Below are 22,050 nucleotides of genomic sequence, written 5' to 3' on the forward strand. Positions count from 1 at the left end.
ATTATCTGGCCCCATTTCAGTCATTGACTTTTCCATTGTTGGGTAGTGCTGCTGGCCTTGTTCCTGTGGGGTTTGTGAGCAGCTGGCACGTGGCTCCAGCAGCAGGTGCTCAGATAGAGCTGCCCACCACAGAAGATGTGAAGATGTGTCTGGCATTTCTCATCTGAAGATGTGCAGGCTTTGCCCTGCAGAGGGTAAAGCAGGAACATCACAGCACAAGTGAAAGTCTCTCCACTCTCTATTCTTCCACTTGTCTGTTGTTCAGGAATATCCTTAAACAGTGACTTTCAGGGCCTCTGTTCTTAGGCTGTTAGAAGGCACAGGCTTTGCAGTGATTCTGTCCAAGCTATTTTTGAGTTCACCTTTTTGGTCTTTGCATGGCAGCTTATGTTGGATGAAGGCACTTCCTTTTGGCTTGCTTAAGAACATACTCTTCATCATTTTAGTGTTAAGCTGTAACCTTGCATTAGAACCATCACCCTCTCCATACAATTAATGGCTGTGGACTGTTCTCAATAAAAAACAACAGGTCCCACATTCTCTTTTCATTTAAACCTGCAACAGTGATCAGTCCATGAAAAGATGGAAAGGATGGCCTGTGTGTAATATTCCAGGAAGTACAGAATGTCAGACCTTCAGATAGTGTCAGATCAGTAGCATGTTAGAGAGACTGTAATAATGTGAGAAATTGTGGTCACTCTTGCACAAGAGTGTGTGGAATGGTCCTGAGGATGCTTTCAGTATTTGTTGGATGGGAGGAAGCAAGAAGAATTTTGGCCAAGATCCTGCACATAAATCAGACTGCTGGAGTCCCTGTGTGTGTGAGAGTGACACAAGAACAAGTGGTTTGGGCACAAAATGAAGTAAATTAGAGATTAAAAGACACATGAGCATTACAGCACTGAGATTCTGGCATAGTCATCCTAAATCATAGCAAAATAAAAACTTCAGATTGTTATTATATACTAAATTATTGAGTATAATGTGCAAAAGGGAGGTGAATGAATGTGTGTCTGCAGTGGTAATTCTTGTAGTCTGTCTCCCTTTGACTCCAGCTAGCCAAACAAATGTCAGCTCTGATGCTTTCTGTGGCTGTTGATTAGTTTTGGCAATATAAAAATATGAAATTAAGAGCTGGGGATGGTACCTGGGTTGAGTTCTAGCTGGTGAGGTAAATAAAAGGCACCTTCCACTTACCCTCTGAAAGGCCTTGATGTGATTATAGCTCATTTTTGGGACAAAATCTGAAACAGGAGTGAGCTGTAAATGTGCTCTGATTGTCCAGAAGGAAGAGCCAGGGACCTGTGGTTGCTGAGTCCTCCAGGAGGCCACCTGGAAATCCATGAAAAAAAAGAATAGGAGAGCTGTAGTGGGTCAAGTTTGTCTGTCTGAACCAGGCACAGAAGATCTGGAGGTGTTTAAAAAAAAGACTGGATATTGCACTTGGTGCCATGGTTTAATTGAGGAGTTGGAGCATGGATTGGACCCAATGATCTTTAAGGTCTCTTCCAACCCAGTGATTCTGTGAATTCTGTGAATTTGTGGTGTGACTTCTGCCTTCAGAAATCCCAGATATGAATGCCACAACAAATTTTAAAACAGAGGAAATATCAAGCGTAGGTCCTGCTTGTCCAGGCAACCTGTCAGTTCTGCTGCCTTGGTGGGCTGAAATGATGGAGATACCCAGTGTAGTAGCTGCAGATAGCCAGGTCATGTGGGCTTTTGGGTTATGTGGGGTTTTCATGGTGGAGTTTTGGTAGTTCTTTGGGTTGGTTTCTTTTGGCTGGACTTGGTATTTTCCACTTCTTTTGTCAACAGCAATGCTGTTAACAGCTCCTTCAGTTAGAGCTTTTTAAAGTGGAGGGAAGCTGCAGTTGTGTTGCTCCTTGTAAGCTAAATCTGTGCATTTTTAGCCTTTGCTCAGGGGTCCTGTGGGTTTCTCTGGAGTACTTTTCCATGTTGTTTACCACGGTGTTCAGCTCTGGTTGCAGCAGTCCCAGATGAGGCCTCAGTGCTGAGTTGTGAAGACTTAATTCTTTGTGTTTCCTTCAGCAGTGCTTTATGTACACTGCAATGCAGCGAGAGCCAGCACTGCCACCAGAAATAGCTCTGTAAACATCTCAGCAGTTACTCTGGGAGCCACTGGGGTAGCAGAGCTGTGGAAAAGCTGCCACTTTCTTGGTGTATTTGGTACTAAATGGATGTCCTGACCCAGTTTTGCAGTGACTGTCCCCCACTGTCCCACCTGCAGAGATGACAGGACTTCAACCCCTTCACACCACCAGCAAATCCAGTTCACATGGATACATAAGGCATGAGCTGTGCCATTTGAGGCTTGTTTATTAACTTTGCTATATTTAACAGTGATGGCCATGGGGATGGTGGCCTTGACAGTTTGGAGGTGGAAGGGGTCGTGTGGCCAGTGGCTTCCAAGAGTCCATGGCCCCTCATTTTTGTGCTCTGATTGCTCTTGCTCTGGACTAGCCAGGCTTCCAACACAGACAGTTGGATGTGTGATTTCTGATTTCATTGCAGAGTGGGCAATCAGTTATGAATTGGTTTTTGTAGCCCCTTGACAGTGCTGAAGGGATCCAGATGTGGGATGTTGGAGCTAGGGAAGGGGTGCACAAGTCTCTAATGCAGCTGATTGAACCTCCATTGCTCATTTCCATCAGCTGCACCCCAGGGGAGGTGTCTGTCTGTCTGTCTCAATGGCAGGAGAGGGATTCTCCATCATGTCCAGCACCACGTCCCAGTGCTGCCAGCCAGCACTTGCAGCACTGCACAACTGTGCAGGAAAAGGTCACAGTGTGCCTGGTGTGTGCTGGCATAAAGAGATTTAGGGTGGAGAGATTTGGTAAGTATTGATTCTGACATTATTGAGAAGCAAATTGGATGTTCTCAAACTGTGGAAATACGTTGTCTGAAGACAATGTTCAAACTTAAAACACGATTTATTGTGTAATAATTCCAAGCTGGGTTGTGGGAAATCAAACATTTACATTTACATTGTAGTGTAAATCAAGCCTGCAGAGAGATGCACATACCAAATAGCAAATCTTCTGAGGGATAAGGTGCCTTGTTTCCAGAGGTTTCTATCTAATTTGACCCTTTTTAACAGCTAAGGAATTGAAGAGTTACTGATTCATGACTGGTGAATGTGGCTGATCTATAAACCAGTAAACATTCGTTTTTTGTAGCACATGAAATTGATTGATTCATGTTTGAGTTTTTTTGTGGGTGGCCGGGAGGTGTTTGTGCTGTTTGTGCATTTGTACCTGAAGATACAAGCCCTGCCCACACTGCAGAGTTTGTTTCCACATGTTAAACTATGAGGAGTAAAACCTGTGTGAAGTAAAACTTGAGCAAAGAAATTGTTATAAAAAAAGAAACTGTTAAGAAAGTTCCTTGAATCTAAGCATTTCTACTGTGTTATGTCTGTGAAGGAGAGGCATCAATTTCAAGTATACTTAGAATATTTGAAATTTCATTTTCTTACTTTTGTTCCTGTAGCTAGAGCAGGGCCATTCAGAGTGGTAAATTGGTGCAATTTAAACTAATAAATGTTTAAGTTTTTCCTACTCTTAAAAATAATATATATTAGAACTCAGTCTGTGTTGTTTTGGGTGGGAAAAGTGTTTTAAGTTGAAAAATTCTTCATATTCAGAAAATATTAAATTACATCTGAGCTTCTTTTAAGTTCTTCAAAGGTATGACTTGAGACTTCAGAACAAGTAACAAAGCTGCCAATTGAAAGATATAGGGTTTTAACTGCTATATTATAGTTAATTAAATATTCAGGTCTTGGGCAAGAGTTAGCAGATAGTTTAGTTTAGTTTTAAGCAGCTAATTATCTGGCATGTTTGCAAATGATTTTTAACTAATAGTGCATGTGGCTGAACTCTAAACTAGTGTCTTTGCATTTCTTTTGTGTGACTCTCATACTAACCTGACTGATGACCGATGGTGCACTGAAGGAATTGGTAAATTGTCCACTGCCGATGGCAAAGCCTTCGCAGATCCCGAGGTTCTCCGGAGACTGACGTCGTCCGTCAGCTGCGCGCTGGACGAGGCGGCCGCCGCGCTGACGCGCATGAGGGCCGAGAACAACCACAACAACGGACAGGTGGACAAGTACGTGCTGGGCACCCTGCTTCTGCAGCTAAATCCAATTATTGTACTGACTGACTGCCCCTGGTTCTACAGCTGTGGGGTTTTATTTCAGATCCAGTTCATTGTACATACTGGCTGCCCCTGGTTCTACAGCTGTGGGGTTTTATTTCAGATGCAGTTACCTGTATGTACTGACCACCCTGGTTCCCCAGCTGTGGAATAGGATTTGATTTCAAATTCAATTAATTGTATGTACTGACCACCCGTAGTTCCCCAACTACAGAATGAGATTTTATTTCAAATTCAGTTAATTGTACGTCCTGAGCACCCCTGGTTCCCCAACTATGGGATTTTATTTGAAATCCAGTTCTATCTACATGTGGACTACCCCCATTCCCCAACTACAGAATGGGACTTTATTTCAAATTCAGTTGATTGTATGTCCTGAGCACCCCTAGTTCCTCAGCTATAGAATGGAATTTTATTTCAAATTCAGTTAATTTTACATACTGACCACCACTTGTTCCCCAGATAAGGAATTTTGTTTCAAATTCAGTTAATAGTACATACTGAGCACCCCTAGTTCTTTAACTATGGAATGGGATTTTATTTCAAATCTAGTTAGTTGTACATACTGACCACCCCTGGTTCTCCAATTATGAGATTTTATTTCAGATTCAGTTAGTTGTATGTACTGAGCACCCCTGGTTCTCCAACTATGAGATTTTATTTCAAATTCACTTAATTGTACATACTGACCACCCCTAGTTCCTTAGCTACGGAATGGGATTTTATTTCAAGTCCAGTTAGTTGTACATACTGAGCACCCTGGTTCTCCAGCTATGGGATTTTATTTCAAATTCACTTAACTGTACATACTGACCACCTCTGGTTCCCCAGCTGTGGAATTTTATTTCAAATCCAGTTATATGTGCGTACTGACCACCCCCATTCCCCAACTATGGAATGGGATTTTATTTCAAATTCAGTTAATTTTACATACTGACCAACCCCAGTTCCCCAGCTATGGAATGGGATTTTTTTTTCAAATTCAGTTAATTGTACATACTGAGCACCCCTAGTTCCTTAACTATGGAATGGGATTTTATTTCAAATCCAGTTAGTTGTACGTACTGACCACCCCTGGTTCTCCAATTATGAGATTTTATTTCAAATTCAGTTAATTGTATGTAATGATCACCCCTGGTTCCCCAACTATAGAATGGAATTTTATTTCAAATTCAATTAATTTTACATACTGACTACCCCTAGTTACCTAAATAAGGAATTTTATTTCTAATCCAGTTCTATGTATGTACTGACCACCCCTAGTTCCTCGGCTATAGAATGGGATTTTATTTCAAATTCAATTAATTTTATGTACTGACCACCACTGGTTCCTCAAATAAGGAATTTTATTTCAAATTGAGTTAATTGTATGTACTGACCACCTCCAGTTCCCCAACTATGGAATGGGATTTGTTTTCAAATTCAGTTAATTGTACATACTGACCACCCCAGTACCCCAGCTATGGAATGGGATTTTATTTCAAATTCAGGTAATTTAATAGTTAGTACTTAGTAATGGAGCTGTTCTGCTGCTAGCAGAAGCAGATTGCATCTCAAGGTGTAACTACTGTCCCATCAGGTTATTCACTTCACTGGATAAGAGGAAAGTACGAAAAATGTTACTTTCTAACATGATGCTCTCTGTACCAGAGAGCTGAGTTCTTATTCAAGAAAGTTCAACTTCTTAGCTGTAGAAAAGTAGGTGATTGCTCTCTTAATTGCAGAAGTTTTCTGGTTGGAGTATTCACATTAGTGGTCTCTGTGATACTTGGCTGCTGACTTTTTGGCTTTGTCTGCAGTAGGAATTTGCCTTGGCACCTGCAGTCAGCAGTTAGTCATGGTCACAGCCTCTGTGTCTCTGGCATTCCCTGAAGGGGGAATAGCATCAGAGAGGTTTGCTCCTGTCTTGCAAACACCACAAAAACCAGTTTTAAGCACTCCCCTCTGAATCTGGTCTGTATGAGAGCTTATTACAAGTTAGCAACTGATGAGAAGTGTCTATCTCCATTTCACCCATGGAAATATTGTGTACGTATATAGATAAACTTAAAATACATATATATAAGGTGTATTTTCAAGTAAAGCCCAGCACTGAAGCCCAGACTCTTTACTGAAAGGCTTCCTCCTTGCCTAGGAAAGCTGCCCAGGTGTTGCAGGTGTGTTTTGAGCTGACTGGTCCCTGTTTTGCAGTCGCAGTTTGGCAGAGGCGTGCTCCGATGGGGATGTAAACGCTGTCCGCAAGCTGCTGGATGAGGGACGGAGCGTGAATGAACACACTGAAGAGGGGGAGAGTCTGCTTTGCTTGGCCTGCTCAGCAGGGTATTATGAATTGGCACAAGTAAGTAACAATTATAGTTAGAACTAAACATTTGTGAAGCGTTTTCTGAGGGGCTTCTTTGATGGGTAAACATTTAAGCTATTGTGGTTATTATAATATTTTATTATTTCAACAGAATATCAGTGCATGCAGCTTATTGTGGGTTTCTAGTTATTGTTTGGGTTTCTTTAAGGGAAAATGCAGTCACAGATGCTTTAGGTTGAAGGGACTTGTCTGAGGAATGAATCCTGTGTTTTGTGATGTATCTACTTTTCTGGCATTGTTCTAGATGCAGTCCAGCTGTTCTGCCAAGCAAGAGTATCTAAAATAGCAGCAAACCCAAATACTACAACTGGTTACCTTCTAAAAGCTCATGTCTCAGTCACACAATCCTTTTTCTGTATCACATTTATATCAACAGTGCATTAATTTCTGTTAATTTTGAGCTATATTGTTTCTGTATCTAAGGGCAACTGCTTTGAAATGTTTAGGTGATAGTTCTCAGAAATGCATTCTGATGCCAAAACACAGGGCAGGGAGACAACTTCTCACCTGTGTGCTTGACCTGGTCGTTATTGCAGGTGACATTTTCTGTACTGTCATTCTGGTCAGTAAATTGCCCTGTGACTTGTGAAAATGTCCATATTTCACTAGAACTTAGATATGAACAAATGCAGAAACTCAGGATTTTCTGCAGCAGAGCCCAATGCAGGCAGTAACTGTGCATGGTCCTGGGGGTGGCACTGGGCTGTGAGGGACTGTGGCAGCTGGCTGGGGAACCAGTCTCACTAAAACCAAAAGGTTGGTGTTGCAATTTGCTCATTGTAGTAATTTTTTTCCCCAGGTGCTTCTAGCCATGCACGCCAACGTTGAAGACCGAGGGAATAAAGGGGACATCACTCCCTTGATGGCAGCTGCCAGTGGAGGCTACGTGGATATTGTTAAACTCCTCCTTGTCCATTGTGCAGATGTCAATGCACAGTCCTCCACAGGTAACTGGGGAGCAGCACAGTTAGTAAGGCTGGCACATAAGGCACACAGCTCTTCTGAACATCTGTGTTTTTGTCTAACGCTTTCATTCACAAGAAAACGTGACAGGAACTGTTAGGAATAGACCAGATCTGCAGTGAATGTGTTTGGAGTCTTAACTGGCCATTATTAAATATGGGTTTTAATATAAATTCTAATGGAAAGCACTGTTCCTGCAAAAAACACTCTGGTGTTAGAGAACAAGAAAAATGAAGTTTGTCTCTTGTCATTGGTATAATGCAAAATTACCCAGGAAGATGACCATGGGACACATCCCATCAACACCAGTTATTTCTGTCTGTCCTTTTTACTAAAGAGGAGTTAAAATTGAGTGCATTGCATGTTCTCTGTATTGCTGGTTCTTGAGCACAGCTTAACTGACCTCCTGACAGCATTAACCTGCAGTTGGACTCTGTTATTAAGATAGAATTTAAACAAATTTTCAAACAAGTCACGTGTCCAAACTATAAGATACTCTTTTATCTTTCTGTTTAGCCATTTTAAGCTAAGTTACCTTAAAATTGACTGTAGCATTTAAAACATGAGCCATATGTGAGTGTCTGTCACTTACAGTACCAGAGTTTTAAATAATAAATTTATTCTCAGCCAGCAGTAGAAGATTTTCAAGGAATTACAGGATACAATCTCAGGCAAAAACAAAAAGAAAGACAAAACAAAAAATCAACCCCAACTCTACAGTAACAATTACTTATTGATCTTTTTGTGCATGTTTATTTGATCTAATTTTGCTAAAGTAGGAAACATAACAGTCAAACTGAAAAAATCAACTTTCATGTTACAGTCATTTTGGGTTTTATAACAGGCCTGGAATGATGGGCTGGAGGAACATTGCTGTGAGGTGAAAAGCTGCTGCTGGTGATGTCCTTGGGTTTGTTGGAGCTGTTAACACTGATCTCCTTCCTGTGTTGGGGGTGGGTGATGGAAGGGCTCTCATGCAACCTCTCCTCTGCAGGGAACACAGCTCTCACCTACGCCTGTGCCGGGGGCTTTGTGGACGTGGTGAAGGTGCTACTGAAAGCTGGTGCTAACATAGAAGACCACAATGAGAATGGACATACCCCCCTGATGGAAGCAGCCAGTGCAGGGCATGTGGAGGTTGCAAGAGTATTGCTGGAATATGGTGCAGGAATCAACACTCACTCCAACGAGTTCAAAGAAAGTGCACTTACACTCGCATGCTATAAAGGTATTGTCTCTTGCCTTGTTTTGTAGAATTGTTTAAATTTGTTTGCTTGGATTTATCTGACTAAAACTTTCAGCAATACTTTGAATGTCTTCCTAAGAGTTTTGTAAAACTGGATTTTGGTTTTAAGCTCAGTGTCACTAAATGTTCCTCTGTGGTGTAGTGGTATTAATTCTGTATTTGTGTCCAGATGTGGTGGACGTGTTTGACATGTTGCAGATGAAAACTTGTAACTGGCTGTGTCCAAACTTGTGCCTTGACACACCACCATTCTCTCCTCCCACCCACTGCCACATCCCCTATTTCATTCCCAGTTCCCTCACCAAGTGTCTGTGAATTCTGAAAACATCTCTGTTGGTTCTTCAGAAAATGCAGAGTTGGAATGTGTGTTTCTGTAATATCTGATGGGGAGACAAGGCCTCCATTATTACTGGATTCTTTTCTTTCAGTGTAATTTGGGAGAATGCTATGAATTCTTAAGTGTGATGAACTTTTAGGGACTTTTGACATAATTTCTTTTGCTATTTAAAGCTTCTATGTAAAGTAACAGAGTTCAGTGGTAATCCACTGTGCTTCTATGGTTTGCTCTCCAACCATTGTTTTTCTACAAATAGAAAAGAAGGATGTGGATTATTGTCATAGTATCTTTAGGCTTTCCCTCTGTGGTTAAGATTGAGGATACATACTATGTATAACCCATCTGGGGAATTGCATCTGGATTTGTCATGGATTTCCTACAGCATGTGGTAGTTCCTTACAGACAAATGCCAGTAATAGTGCCCCTGAATGTGTTGAAGAGTCATTCCTGTTTCTTTTGACCCAGAACCTGATTGAGTCATGGAATGTAAAACCTTGAATCACAAGGATGTCCTGTATTATCTTTCACAAAATGATTGATTGTTTTCTTGTCAGTTTATGTAAGACTAAGTCTTCCCACAGAGAAGAATGCTCATCAAGAGGCTAAAAACTTAAAAGGGACAATTTCTAAAATGACAGAAACTGTAATAGAGTTTAAATCAAGTTTTGGTTAAGCTCAGTAGAAGCTTTTAAAAATAATGTCAGATAATATGATATAATGTGTGTATCTTAGCTCTCAGAAATATGTCTGTGGGTGTTATTAAAAAGCTTAAAGTTAAGTTCAGACCTACATGGACCCATCCCTAAAAGATAATTCCCCCAGTTGTATGCTGCCTTGGAACTCTTAAATGATCTGTCACTGTACAGTTTCATAGGGAATAAGCACAGTTTTGTAGCTTTTACTCACAAGGAAAGGTTCTTGTGTAAACTTGAATTAGACAGGTCTGTCTCCATCTCACAGCTGAGCAATATCTTTGGGAAAGACTTTCTGAAGGCTGCTGACTCATTTGCATTGGTATTTTTTAAGGAGTACTTTAAAAAGCTGTTTGCCAATGGTAACTTGTGAAGATTCTAACAGCAAACTGTGAAAATCTGAATTATTTCATTAGATGTATTGTCTGTACTACTAAAAGTTGATGATGTGGAATGCTTATTTATTTTATCTGTTTCATTTGAAGGCCATTTAGATATGGTTCGTTTTTTGCTTGAAGCTGGAGCTGATCAAGAGCACAAAACTGATGAGATGCACACGGCGCTGATGGAGGCCTGCATGGTAAATACTTTTGTTTGTGCTGCTCCCTCCTCAGGGAGAGAGGAATGCAAGAGGTGATAAAATAGAGTGAGCCTTGGATGACAAGCTGTCTGGGGGCTGCAAGTGAATTTGTGTGTTGTTATTGTAAAAAAAGTGCTTACTGCAGCTCCCACCAGCTTTCTCACTCTAACTGCTCACAAAGGAAAAATGCTCCAATTTTTGGGGGGATGATGTGGTGTTTTAAATGCTCCCTGTGTGAAGTTTAGGGTGACTAATCTGCAGTGCAGTGATGTAGTACAAATCACTAGTTTGGGGTTTTGTTTTGGGTTTTTTTTTAGTGTTTTTATAAATAAGGTCTCTCAGTGTGTTGTGGAATGAGCCTTCCAAAAGTGCACTGAGCTGGATGATTCATGCATTACAATTGTCTGTTCATCACTGCCGGAAGTGTTTTGCATGGAGAGATGACTTGCTCTCTTCTAGGTTTCTGTAAATGAGATTGTGAGGTTTTACTTTAGACCTACCATTTTATTTTGAAAAATAATGTAGTTCTTAGTTCTCTAGCAACTGTCCACATAATTCAATGCAGCCATTGAGGAAAAACTTCCCTATCCAAGAGCATCATCTTAATAAAGAGTGTGCTATTGTGTCAAAGCATTTCTGTATAGACCTTGGATGAACTTTTCTCTCTTCTTCAATCTGGGGGACTTCTTTGAAGAAAGAACAGGGTTCTTGTTTCCATGGGAAGCACAGCAAAAAGAGGGAAACAGATTTTTCTCCCAGTAGCCTGTAATCCTTGGAAGATAGGCTGCAGTGTTCCTCCAGTGTGCTGAGAGCTGAAGGATCAAGTGTTCTTTCAGTGCAGTTGTGAGGTGATGATGCAAGAGACCAAGGTCAGGGTGTAGCTGGGGAGCTGTGTCCAAGTCCTCCACAGTGAGCTGGTAATTGAATCCTTGAATAGCCTTCCCTGGAGGAGAGCCTGGTGCCAGTAAGGGATTCAGATGGACAGTGGGTGCATGCTGTCACCTAAAGGAGATTGCACCACAACTGCAGACTAAAGGTTAATCAACCCCACTGTTCTCTTTAGGTTGGGTTTTTTTTGTTTGCTTTTTCTTGGTTTCCTGGTGAAACAATCCAAGGACTGGCTTAATTCTGAGGCTGTGAAACAGCTCACTTGGGAGACAGAGTTGTGAGGTTTGTCTGTGTATTTTCAAGTCTTAGGTGTTTCAGACTAGGTGTTCTGACATTACAGAGTGTGTATTGACATTTGAAAGCAGCAGAAAGGAAGATGAGCCTTTGAAGTCCCAACTCCATAACAAGGAATTTGTTTTTTGTTATCATTCAGCTGCACCCTTGCACAAGGGAGCTGTTCCACCAAATTGTTGTGACTGTTCCCAGTGTTCATCTCTTTCCATCTAAGGAATGCAGCAGGTACAGGTTGCTGAGATGTCTGGTCTCTGATCACCAGTTCTTTTGTAAGTGTCTCAGAGTTTGTTTTGGTCAGGACAGTGCCACACTTGGGGTAATGCCTCTAATGAGGTGGCTGTTGGCTTTTAGGTTTCTCAACCTCTGAGAACAACAGCCTGTGTTTAATGTGCACCCCTGATTGCCGTCCAGCTCAGGTTAACCTGCTTCATGTCAGCTTAAGCTTTCCTCTTTTGCCAGTGTTGTGGCTCTCTACCAAACTACACCTTTGGTCAAATGCAGATTTTAGGTACTTGGTCTATTACAAGTAGCTGAGAGGTTTAACAGTACTTCTTTGAGAAGCTGACAGATACATCTATGTGCTTAGATTGGTAAGGACTCGGACTGCTCTGGCAATGCTAATTTTCTTGTTCTATGGCTTCACACCTGGGCGTTTTTCAGTCACCTTTAAGAGTTTTTCCAAGTCCTCTCTCCTCTTCTTACCTGCCTTATTGTTACCCACTTGGGTTTCTCTTGCAGGTATCTTTCCCAAGGTCTAGAATTTGCCAATTGAGGCTTTTTTGGTTTGTAGAAGTCATGAATCAACTACTACTACAAATAATAAGAAAATCTTTTTTTCTGTTGCTTATTTTGGGGTTTATTCATGGAGTGGGTTTGTTACTTATGGCACTTGTTTGCTATCTATAGTATGTTGTGTCCCAAAGATTGTGCTGCAAATTAAGTCTTGTTCCATAATTCTTTTTCCCTCAAGAAATAGAGCTAGATATATGTTGGTGTTTCTTTTTACCTCATGCATTTAAACCTGACTTAGATATAAGTCTTAGATATAAGTTCCACCTAGATATAGGTGGAAACCTCAATGTTGGTTAGGTCCAAGTATTAGCATTAAACCATGATAAATAAAAAAGCCCTGTCTTTGTAGGCTCATTTTCAGGCCTGGTGCAGTAATGGTTGCAATACAGCATGAGGTGACTCCAGCTGTGACTCCTGGTTGTCCTTTTTGCAGGACGGGCACGTGGAGGTGGCACGGCTGCTGTTGGACAGCGGTGCCCAGGTGAACATGCCCGCGGATTCCTTTGAGTCCCCGCTCACTCTGGCTGCCTGTGGCGGGCACGTGGAGCTGGCAGCGCTTCTGATCGAGCGAGGAGCCAACCTGGAGGAGGTCAATGATGAGGGTTACACACCTCTGATGGAAGCTGCCCGGGAAGGCCACGAAGAGATGGTGGCCTTGCTGCTGGCACAAGGTGAGATCCCGTGGCCATGGAAGCTCAGAAGGACACCGTGTGATCCGTGGCCAGCAGGTGTCCTGTGCACATTGCTCTGATACTGCTGTACCCACAGAGCAGAGCTCAAACACCCAAACTGCTGTGGGGGTGATGAGCATTCACCTCCCCTGCCAGTGTCAGTAATGGATGTTTTGTTTCCCAGGGGCAAATATTAACGCACAGACAGAGGAAACGCAGGAAACAGCCCTGACCCTGGCCTGCTGTGGAGGCTTCTCTGAAGTTGCTGACTTCCTTATTAAGGCAGGAGCTGATATAGAGCTTGGTTGCTCAACACCTTTGATGGAAGCTGCTCAAGAGGGTCATCTTGAACTGGTGAAATACTTGCTGGCAGCAGGTATGTGTTCAGAGCAAGTGATTTAACCCACAGATACCATGGACTTGATGTGTTTTGTATGATTTGGAACATCCCTGGGTTTTTGATAGTGGCAGTGTTCTAACAAGAAACAGTATCCTCTGATAGTTTAGCAAGAAGGAAGAAGCATGTTGCACCTCAGTATTGCTTGATACTGGTAACAGAGGAAAGTGCCTCCTGGAGCACGTGATCCTGTTCCATATCTAGAAAGCATCCACATTCATTAGAAACACTGTTTCCAGCTATCTGCATCTAGGACAGAATTTTAATACAGATAATGCTTGGTTTTGCTTGCTACTCCAGCTTTGACTAAGCCTGGTTATCTGCATTCAGTCTCCCTGAATAACCAGTTCTTTAGGAGTGATGTGCTGGGAAGTAGTGTGCAAGACAGATTCTGGAATGTGCTGAATTTCTGTGATGAATGAGCTTTACTGCTACATTACACAGTAGTAAAAATTAAATCTTGCTGGAGTTTGGGCTAAAATGATGCTTCACTGATAATCTTTCAGTTTATAAACTTGGTAGAGTCTAAAGTATTCTCCTTAAAACAATAAAGAAAAAGGAGCTGTATTTGGGATATCTTCCTTGTTGTGGAAGGTGATTTATTTGTATGCTCTAAGAATAAGCATAAAATTGGCTGGATTTGTAATTTTAGAAAGTGCAGCTCCCTGCACATCGAGGGACAGTAACAACTGTGCCACTTGGTGCAGTGACACCAGCATGTGACACCTGTCACCAGCTCCCTTGGAACGCTCACTGCCTGCACTTCACTGCTGATAGTGTAGGAAGTTGATTAAGGAGCCTTGTTTTGGCATCAGGGAGTCTCTAATTATACCTCACACCTTAAAAATAAGAAAATGGCTAATCACATTGGCATTTCTTTTTTCTAAGAATAATGTGTTATGTATCAAGAGATGTGTAGTTTTCAGAGAGCTGGTGTATATGAAGTTAGACAAATTATTTCAAAAAAAGGGTTTTAAAGCAAGTGATTTTAAAGAGCAGGAAAGAAGGGAGATTTGTGGAAGTGTATGGTTTTGCTGTATTTATACTAATTCAGTGATGTGCATTTTGTCTGGTCTCCCTTGGCATACAGCTCTGAGTCAAATGGACAGTCTGCAAAACTGTCTGGATTCCCTTTTGATGTAACAACTGAAATCCTTGCTGTAGAGGGACTGTAAGAATAAGCAAGCACATAAGTTTAACTGCTTGGGTTGTCAGTCATGCTTTTTCCAAGCCTTACCACCTCTCCTTGGAGTGTTTTCACTATGAGAGCAATCTTTGCCATGAGAGCAGTGCTCTTGGACTGTGGAGGCTGTTGGTCAGTAGGATATAGCTGCTGTCAGAGATTTTTGTGTTTATCTGATGTGAAATACTTGATAAGGACCCATCCAATATGAAAAACCTGTTGTGTTTGTAGGAGCCAATGTTCATGCCACTACAGCAACAGGAGATACAGCTTTGACCTACGCCTGTGAAAATGGACACACAGATGTGGCAGATGTGTTGCTTCAGGCTGGTGCTGATCTGGTAAGAGTTCTCCTGCATTTGTGGGCAAAGTGCTTTGGTTTCAAACTGTAAGGCCAAGCCTGTGTGCTTAGAGAACAGAGTGATGAGCTTAGGAATAGTGATTCATATATGGCTCTGTAAAGAGGGATGAAAGAAATTTTTATTAGAGCTGCATATTCTGTTTGGTCTAGAAAATAAAAGTTCTTATGGGTAATCTGCTCTGAATTTAAAATGTTTTAGTAGTAGGAACTCCTGCTTCTGTTTGTCAGTGTTGGTCTCTGAACATTTTTAGTCTCTTAACTTGTGCATACTACTACACAAAACCCCAAACAAAGCAATGTCTTCTAAATGATCAGCATAAAATCTGATCTCCTTTCTTTCTTCTAACTCTTGGGTTTAGCACATTGCTTTCCCCATTTTTATTTCTGTAATGTAAACTAAGTTGTTGGGAGACCCAAAATGGCCTCTTCATCAGCTACAGAGATATAACTTATTTGACTTATAATTAGTGAAAACAATTGATACTTTACTCTTCCAAAGGTGTTGAGGAGCCTTATGTCAAGCAGGAAAAATTGTTATTTTGCTTGCCTAGGAGGATTACTCTCCTTTTTTTTCCCCCCCTATGTACTCACTGCTCTGTGTTTTATTTTGCTTGGGGGATGGGTTGGGGTTTTGTTTGGATATTATGAAATTTTTATTCCTTCTAAAAAACTAAGAAAGCCAGGAAAATTTCTCATTGAACCTGATAAATCAGCATGCTAATGAAGTTGCTTAAATTTCAGTCATTAATGAAGGTTTTTGAGTTTTATTCAGAAATATAAATAAACTAATGCTGTAATTTGGAATAATATTTACAGTATTCTTTGAGACTTTACTCTTTTTTTTAGGGCTTATTAATTCTTCTGCAGTAATATCAGTAATGTTCTGCTTAACTTCTTCTTATCAGGGAGGAAAATCATATTTTTGGGGGGATTATGGGATTTTAGCAGGGTTATTGGATGGGATGATCTTGGAAAGTTCTCTTCAACCCAGATCATTCTGTAATTATTTTATGAAAAGTGATCCCCATAGAGTTTTGTCAGAATTGGGGGTGACTATTACCAGCACATCTCAGCACAAACTGGTGGTGTTCTGGTGAGTGCAAACAGGAACTGATGCTTCTCAGGGACTCGTCCTCTGGCCTAGATATCAAATATGTCATTCAGTTCAGGAACCAGTGGAGATCTTGAGAGCTCTGTCATTCAAAGCAATGTGGCTTTGTAAACACCAGGAGAATTTAAAAAAATTATGACTGGGATGAACTTTCTTCAGTTAGGGGTTAATTTTTCCTTAAAGCTCTGCAGTGACAAATAGTGCTAGAAATGAGCAGTGTTAGAGTGCTCATCTGTCTGCTGGAGAACTGCTCAATCCTTTCTATTCCATGGATTTGTCTCCCTGTGACTAATTGTTCATGAAGTCTGGCATGTTAACAATTCTTCTGTGCTTTTCTGATGCCCTTCTTCAAGGGATCTTTTCCATGTCCTTACAGAGTTAGCCTGTCAAAATCTGTAGCAAAACTAGCTGGCAGGCCTGCACCTTTTCTTGTTAATGTATGCATCTTGAAATCAACTTGCATTTGCCAAATGTACGAATGACTGAATCTGAGGCACATCTGAAGCCTTCAGCCTGTGATCCCATCTGTGCCATAGTTACATTCTAGTTCCCCCATCCCCTCCAGGAGCAGGGACTTCCAGGGTCTCAGCTTGAGCTGCTACCACTGGATCAAATGTAAATTTTACTTGTTTGCAACTTTTATGGGAACAGAACAGCTAGTTTAGATTTTGTGATCTATGTGAGTAAAGGTTTGGAGATTGGAACTCTGAAATACAGATTGATAAAAGCATTTTTTGAAAGCAGAAATATGGTTTAGTAACTTCAGGAAAAAATATCCAGCATTTCAGTAAAACATCTATTTACCAATGTGGCAAGGATTGTTTAATGTCAAAGGCGAAAGGATAATTTTTCCTAGAATATTTTTTTTCTTTCCTATTTCTTCTTAATGTCTTTCCCAGCAGTTACCTTCATCTCAAGGGTTGTGTAAGGTAAGATGTGGAGGTGCATAAATGTTCCCACAAGAATCAGGTTAGGGACTGTAAATCTCACAATGAGCATTGGTGATATTTAATGAGAGGTGATATCCTGCTTTTAAGCTGCTTACCTTTCAATAAACTAAAAGGACCATTCTGAATGCCTGTTCCCTCTGGATGTAGAGTCACACCTGGATTAAAGGAGATTCTGGTGTCCCTTTTGAAGGCTGCTCTGCTCCTGACAAGATGGTTGCATCTTTGTCTGTTTCAGTGTAGCTGCAAACAAAAGAGAGATTTTCTCTTTTGGACAGTGAGATCATCTCGGCTTTTCTCAGCTGGGAAATACTGAAGATAGTTTTAAATTGGGCTTTTTTATCCCAATTTAACCTGAATCCTCTTGCAGCTGTGCTACACTGGAGTGATAGAATTTATCTTTCTCCTACAAGATTTATGGGAGCTTTTATGCAGAAGTGAAGAGATGGAAGAGAACCCATGAGGACACCTTCATCCTTGTATTTTTCTCATTTTACACTGTCAAGGTCTCCCCAAACCTCTTCAGTACTTGTTAAGATTCCACATCTTGCTTTGCTTGGAAGACTGAAACTGACTGCCTGGCATCCACATAATTCTAATTGTAAAAAACCCCAGCATGCCAGACTACCTCTTAATTCTTCTCCTATGATGCAATGCTTTTGCAAACATGTTTCTGTCATGGCAGGGATCAGTGTTTTGCCTTCAGGTGATAGCATCCCTCACACTAATGTGACTCCTAAATTAAAAACTCCCTTTCCTTGATGTGTGTGACAGACTGTGGGTTTGTGCATTGTGGATGAGACACCATTTAAACATCTACAAAAGCAGCCAGTCTTCTGGAATTTGAATTCACAACTCTGGGGGTTGCTGTGTTGCTGTTACAGTGAGGAATCTGAGGTGCTGTTATGTTTTTCCATACTGGTTTTTGAACCATCAGGAGAAGGTCAGGGATTTCTGGCTCTTTTAGACTTGGCCCTTAGTCTTGTGTAGATAAATATGGTAGGACAAGTGAAGCTCATTTTTGTAGTCAACACTTTCTGTTTGTTGCACTCTCTGGATGGTGCAAAGTACAATGAAATTCTTTGTTTTTCCAGTAGTGAACAAAAGTCCATCTTGTCTGTAACAAAGATGCTGTGTCTGACCTTTGTGCTCTCTTTGTGGATCTGAATGGTTCATGGTAGGAGTGTGAACTCATGAGAGCTTCATTGCTTGGTCTTACCATTGTTCTTGCCTGCCTCATGCCAACAAACCAGTTTTCAGCTGGTGGATCTCATCCAATTTAGGTTCATGTTCCAGGTCTTCATGACCAGGAAAGAAACCTTTGTTTGTAGAATAAGAGCTGTGAGTTCTTCTTTCTCCTTCTGCAGGACAAGCAGGAGGACTTTAAGAGGACAATTTTGGAGGGCATAGAGCCAGGCAGGCATCAGGTGAGGTTGGCCTTTGATGCTTGGAAGCTGCAGCCTCAGGATGCTTGCTAAGGACAAGGCATCAGTCTCTTCAAAGATCTAGTGTGCAGATCTTTGTCTAGCACTCCCTGTGCAGACTAGATGGGGCTTGTTCTTGTTCTGTGTTTTCCCTCCTACTAGGTTTTCTAAAACTGGTTTTGAAAAACAATATTCCAACCTTCCCAAATGCAGCAGGTTGTCTCACTGATACCAGCCCTCTTAAATCTGTCTCCTCTCAGGTCTTCCATTTTTAGGTGTCTACTTTAAACTAGAGGCCTAGTTGAGTTTTCAGGAAGGTTATTTGGGGCAGGTAGGTTGGTGACTGCTGGAATGAGTTCAGTCTTGAAAATCAGCAATGTTAGGGACTGTAACTTTTTGCAACAAAAGCTTTCTCTAAATCATTTTGTTCAGAATAATAATTAGATTTCTTTTAAATATTCACTGTTGTCATGGATGAGGGAGACTTGTTAAAGAACTGAAAACTTGGAGCTTTACTTTGAAAATACAGATTTTCTTATTAAACATTTAAATAACATGTGACATTGAGAAAAAAAAAATCACAATAACTATCCTAGTGATTAATATAACCGTGAATATTTGTGAACCAAGAAGAATTGTATGTGGGGAAAGCCCTTATGTAGCTGATCTTGGACTTGCCTAAACCAGAGAACTCAAAAGGAAGAACTAAAAAACACCAATCATTGTCATAAGATGCTCCTGATGACTCTGCTCTGCTCTGCTCTTGGAAGTATTGATTTGTCTAGAAAGGAAATAATTATTGCTGACAGGAATCTCATCTCCTTGAGTCCCAGTGGAAAAGGTGCAGACTAAATCCTGCCTGATTTGGGTAGTGCTCTCACTTTCCCCTCCCTTCCTGTTACCCAAAGCCACAGAAAATTCTCCCAGGGTGTATTTGTATCCCAGCAGAATTAGCAGGAGGACACATCACCCAGGGGTCTAGAGAATGGCTTTCCAGATGTGGCAGAGGTGTTCTCCTTTCTTCCTCTTCCTGATTGTACTAATTCCCACATTCCTCAGGGCTGCAGCAGTGACAGGAGGGGATGCTGTGGTGAGCCCTAGAGGCAAGGGGATTGTGTTAGGAGACAATTTACTGGGTTTGGATATTGCAAAATAAACATCGGTGTGCACTTCATATAAATAAAAGAAAAAAACAAATTGTAAAGGTAATGAGGATGCTTTGGGACAACTTTCATTTTCCCTGTCCTGATTTTGATTAATTATCTAATGCAGCTGAAAAAGAGATAGATATAGAGATATATCCATAGAGAGAATCTTTGAAATTTATGATTATTCTAGGTAAAGACAGGATGTGAGGAGACAAAGGCACTGCACTCTCAGCCTCTTATTTTGGCTTGTCCTAGATGTCTTCCCTTAAAGCTTGAGTTGATGGTGTTTGATAGCGATTATTAGGGCTATAGAGAGTGCTGAAGTCAGAATGAATTTAATCTTAAAATAAAACATGTGTTTCTATCTTCCAATGTGAAAAATACCATCAGAATGCCATAAGTTTTGAAGATCTGCAGCAGGTGGGCACCCAAATGGTTGTGTTTGGCTGGACTGATGGTGTGCTTGGTGCTGCAAGGATTGGAAGTGTGTAGTAGCTGAGGATCAAGCTCTGCCTGCTTGGGGAGGTGACAGTTGGTTAAACTGGGCAGAATCCCTGCACTGCATTTCAATGAGGAACCTCCTGGCGTCCGTGTTGGAGACTTCCAACAGTGAAGTCTGTTAGGAAGGCAGAATGTTGCAAATAATTATTCCTAACTGCCAGTTATCTGCTACATCTCAGTGCAATACAGGATGCTTTCCACTACCTTGAATATAGCTAAGGTGGCCTAAAATAAATTTTGCATCTTGCCATCAGTAAGGATTTCGAGCTGGGTGTTAAATAGTTCAGCAGCAGTGCCCAGGTCCTGCTCAGAGCAGGGTGGTGGTCAGGAATTCTTTGCACCCACAGCTGGTGGAACCAGGGGTTTGCTGTGCTTCAGGCACACAACAGCGTCTGGCTTTTTAGGATCTCTTGGCAGTGGCTGAGGAAGGAAAATCTATGCCAAATACCAGAGTAAGCATCAGGACTTAAGGGCACACCACTAATTCTTACAATCATGGGACCACATGTTAACATAATTACCTTTACGTGTCCTGCAAATGTTTCTGCCATGCATACAGTCCAAAAGCAGATATTTATTGACAGCTAAGCAGTCATTGCCCTGCAAGGAGAATCTATTAATTTTTTTTTTTCTTAAAAGTGACATCAGTAGTAAGTCTGTAAGGTTTGCCGTGCCTGTGTGTGCTTGTGTGTTTTACTGCTGAGTGAGCAAAGAAATCAGAGCTCTAATGTGGGATTTAGCCATGTGTTAAAGCAGTGGTGGACAGTAACACAGAGCTCTTCTGAAGGCTGAGGAGCAGAGCAGGAGAGGGGCAATAGAACCTCTTAGAGTGAAGGATGAGTTTGGACTGGGGGCCAGTCTCCAACAGAAGATCCAGTCAAGAAGTTTCTTCTTGAAGTGTATGAACAGAAAACTAACTTAACATGCAGCTTGCAACTAGAGCAAGCCATATGTCAAAGGACATATGCAGAGTTTTCACGAATACAGGAACTATGAAGGAAGGAGTTGAGTTGTTCTGTCAAATCTCGTCTGTCTGACTGTGTTTGCAAGTAGCCATGTCACCCACTGTCAGTACTAAATGTTACCTTTCACTATCAGGTATACATGGAATTGCAAAGTAAAGAGTGAATTTAGAGCTTGGATTCACAGATATCTGATTAAAAACCACACATTTCTATTATTGATCAGACTGAATGTTTTTTAAATAGGATAATATTGAATATAGAGAGCACATACAAACACTCCCAGGAAGATTATGTTCTCTCCCCTTGTTCTTTGGGAGGGTTGATATCATTGCTCAGCATTCTTTGTGGTATTGATCATGTCTACATAGCAGGCACATTGTCTAGCTCTGTAGCTGCTCTAATACAGTTGTATTCAACCACATCTTTGCAGTATTCAGACTTTTTTAATTAGAAAATTGTTCTTGATGCTTGTTCCCTTTTTGTTGGTTTGTATCATCCTTTTCTCAGCTTTCTGCTTTATTCTCCAATCCTCTTAGAGACTTTTGTGAGCTGCAGTGATTTGTCTCATTTTTATTCCTGGTCCTGTTCAGTATATTTTATAAATGTTGTGTGCACTCAAGGCATTATTGCAGTTTTGAAGTCTGGCAGCACATGGCAGCTCTCTGAACTGTGGCACTGCAGTTCATGGTTATTGTGAGCTTCCTGATACTGGGTGACATTTGTGTTAAATCTTCCACCTTTTCTCTGGAGGAAGCAAAGTCTTATTCTTCTCATGTTCGTTACACATTTGAGCACTAAAATAAAAAGGGGGTTGTAAGGTTTGATTCCAGTATGGATGTGGTCCTAATCCTTTTTAACAGTGTGATTTAGTATTTGAGGTAACATGAAAATTGGCACCAGTCAGTTTACATTTATTACAGGCTGCTTGTGAGAGAGATCTTCTGCTCAGATGGGTAATTCTGGTCCCATCACAAGATACTTCAGAAGCTGAAACAATGGTACAATT

The 22,050-nt window shown here is 41.1% G+C and overlaps 1 protein-coding gene across 6 annotated transcripts in view; it reads left to right on the top strand.

Annotated features, from left to right (window-relative positions):
- Nucleotides 1–22,050, top strand: part of ANKHD1 (ankyrin repeat and KH domain containing 1) — a 100,616-nt gene that overhangs the window by 31,595 nt on the left and 46,971 nt on the right. For all 6 annotated transcript variants that reach the window (XM_054287636.1, XM_054287637.1, XM_054287640.1 and 3 more), the window contains exons 3-10: nt 3,978–4,134; nt 6,373–6,520; nt 7,344–7,491; nt 8,502–8,735; nt 10,268–10,362; nt 12,770–13,007; nt 13,192–13,383; nt 14,819–14,928. In XM_054287636.1, the coding sequence (XP_054143611.1) occupies nt 3,978–4,134; nt 6,373–6,520; nt 7,344–7,491; nt 8,502–8,735; nt 10,268–10,362; nt 12,770–13,007; nt 13,192–13,383; nt 14,819–14,928 (1,322 nt within the window). The remainder of the gene's footprint in view (nt 1–3,977; nt 4,135–6,372; nt 6,521–7,343; nt 7,492–8,501; nt 8,736–10,267; nt 10,363–12,769; nt 13,008–13,191; nt 13,384–14,818; nt 14,929–22,050) is intronic.

The sequence above is a fragment of the Melozone crissalis genome, unplaced genomic scaffold (assembly GCF_028551555.1).
Source record: "Melozone crissalis strain CALT ecotype California unplaced genomic scaffold, PUWL_Pcris_2 ptg000061l_1, whole genome shotgun sequence".
In the NCBI taxonomy this organism is placed as follows: domain Eukaryota; kingdom Metazoa; phylum Chordata; class Aves; order Passeriformes; family Passerellidae; genus Melozone; species Melozone crissalis.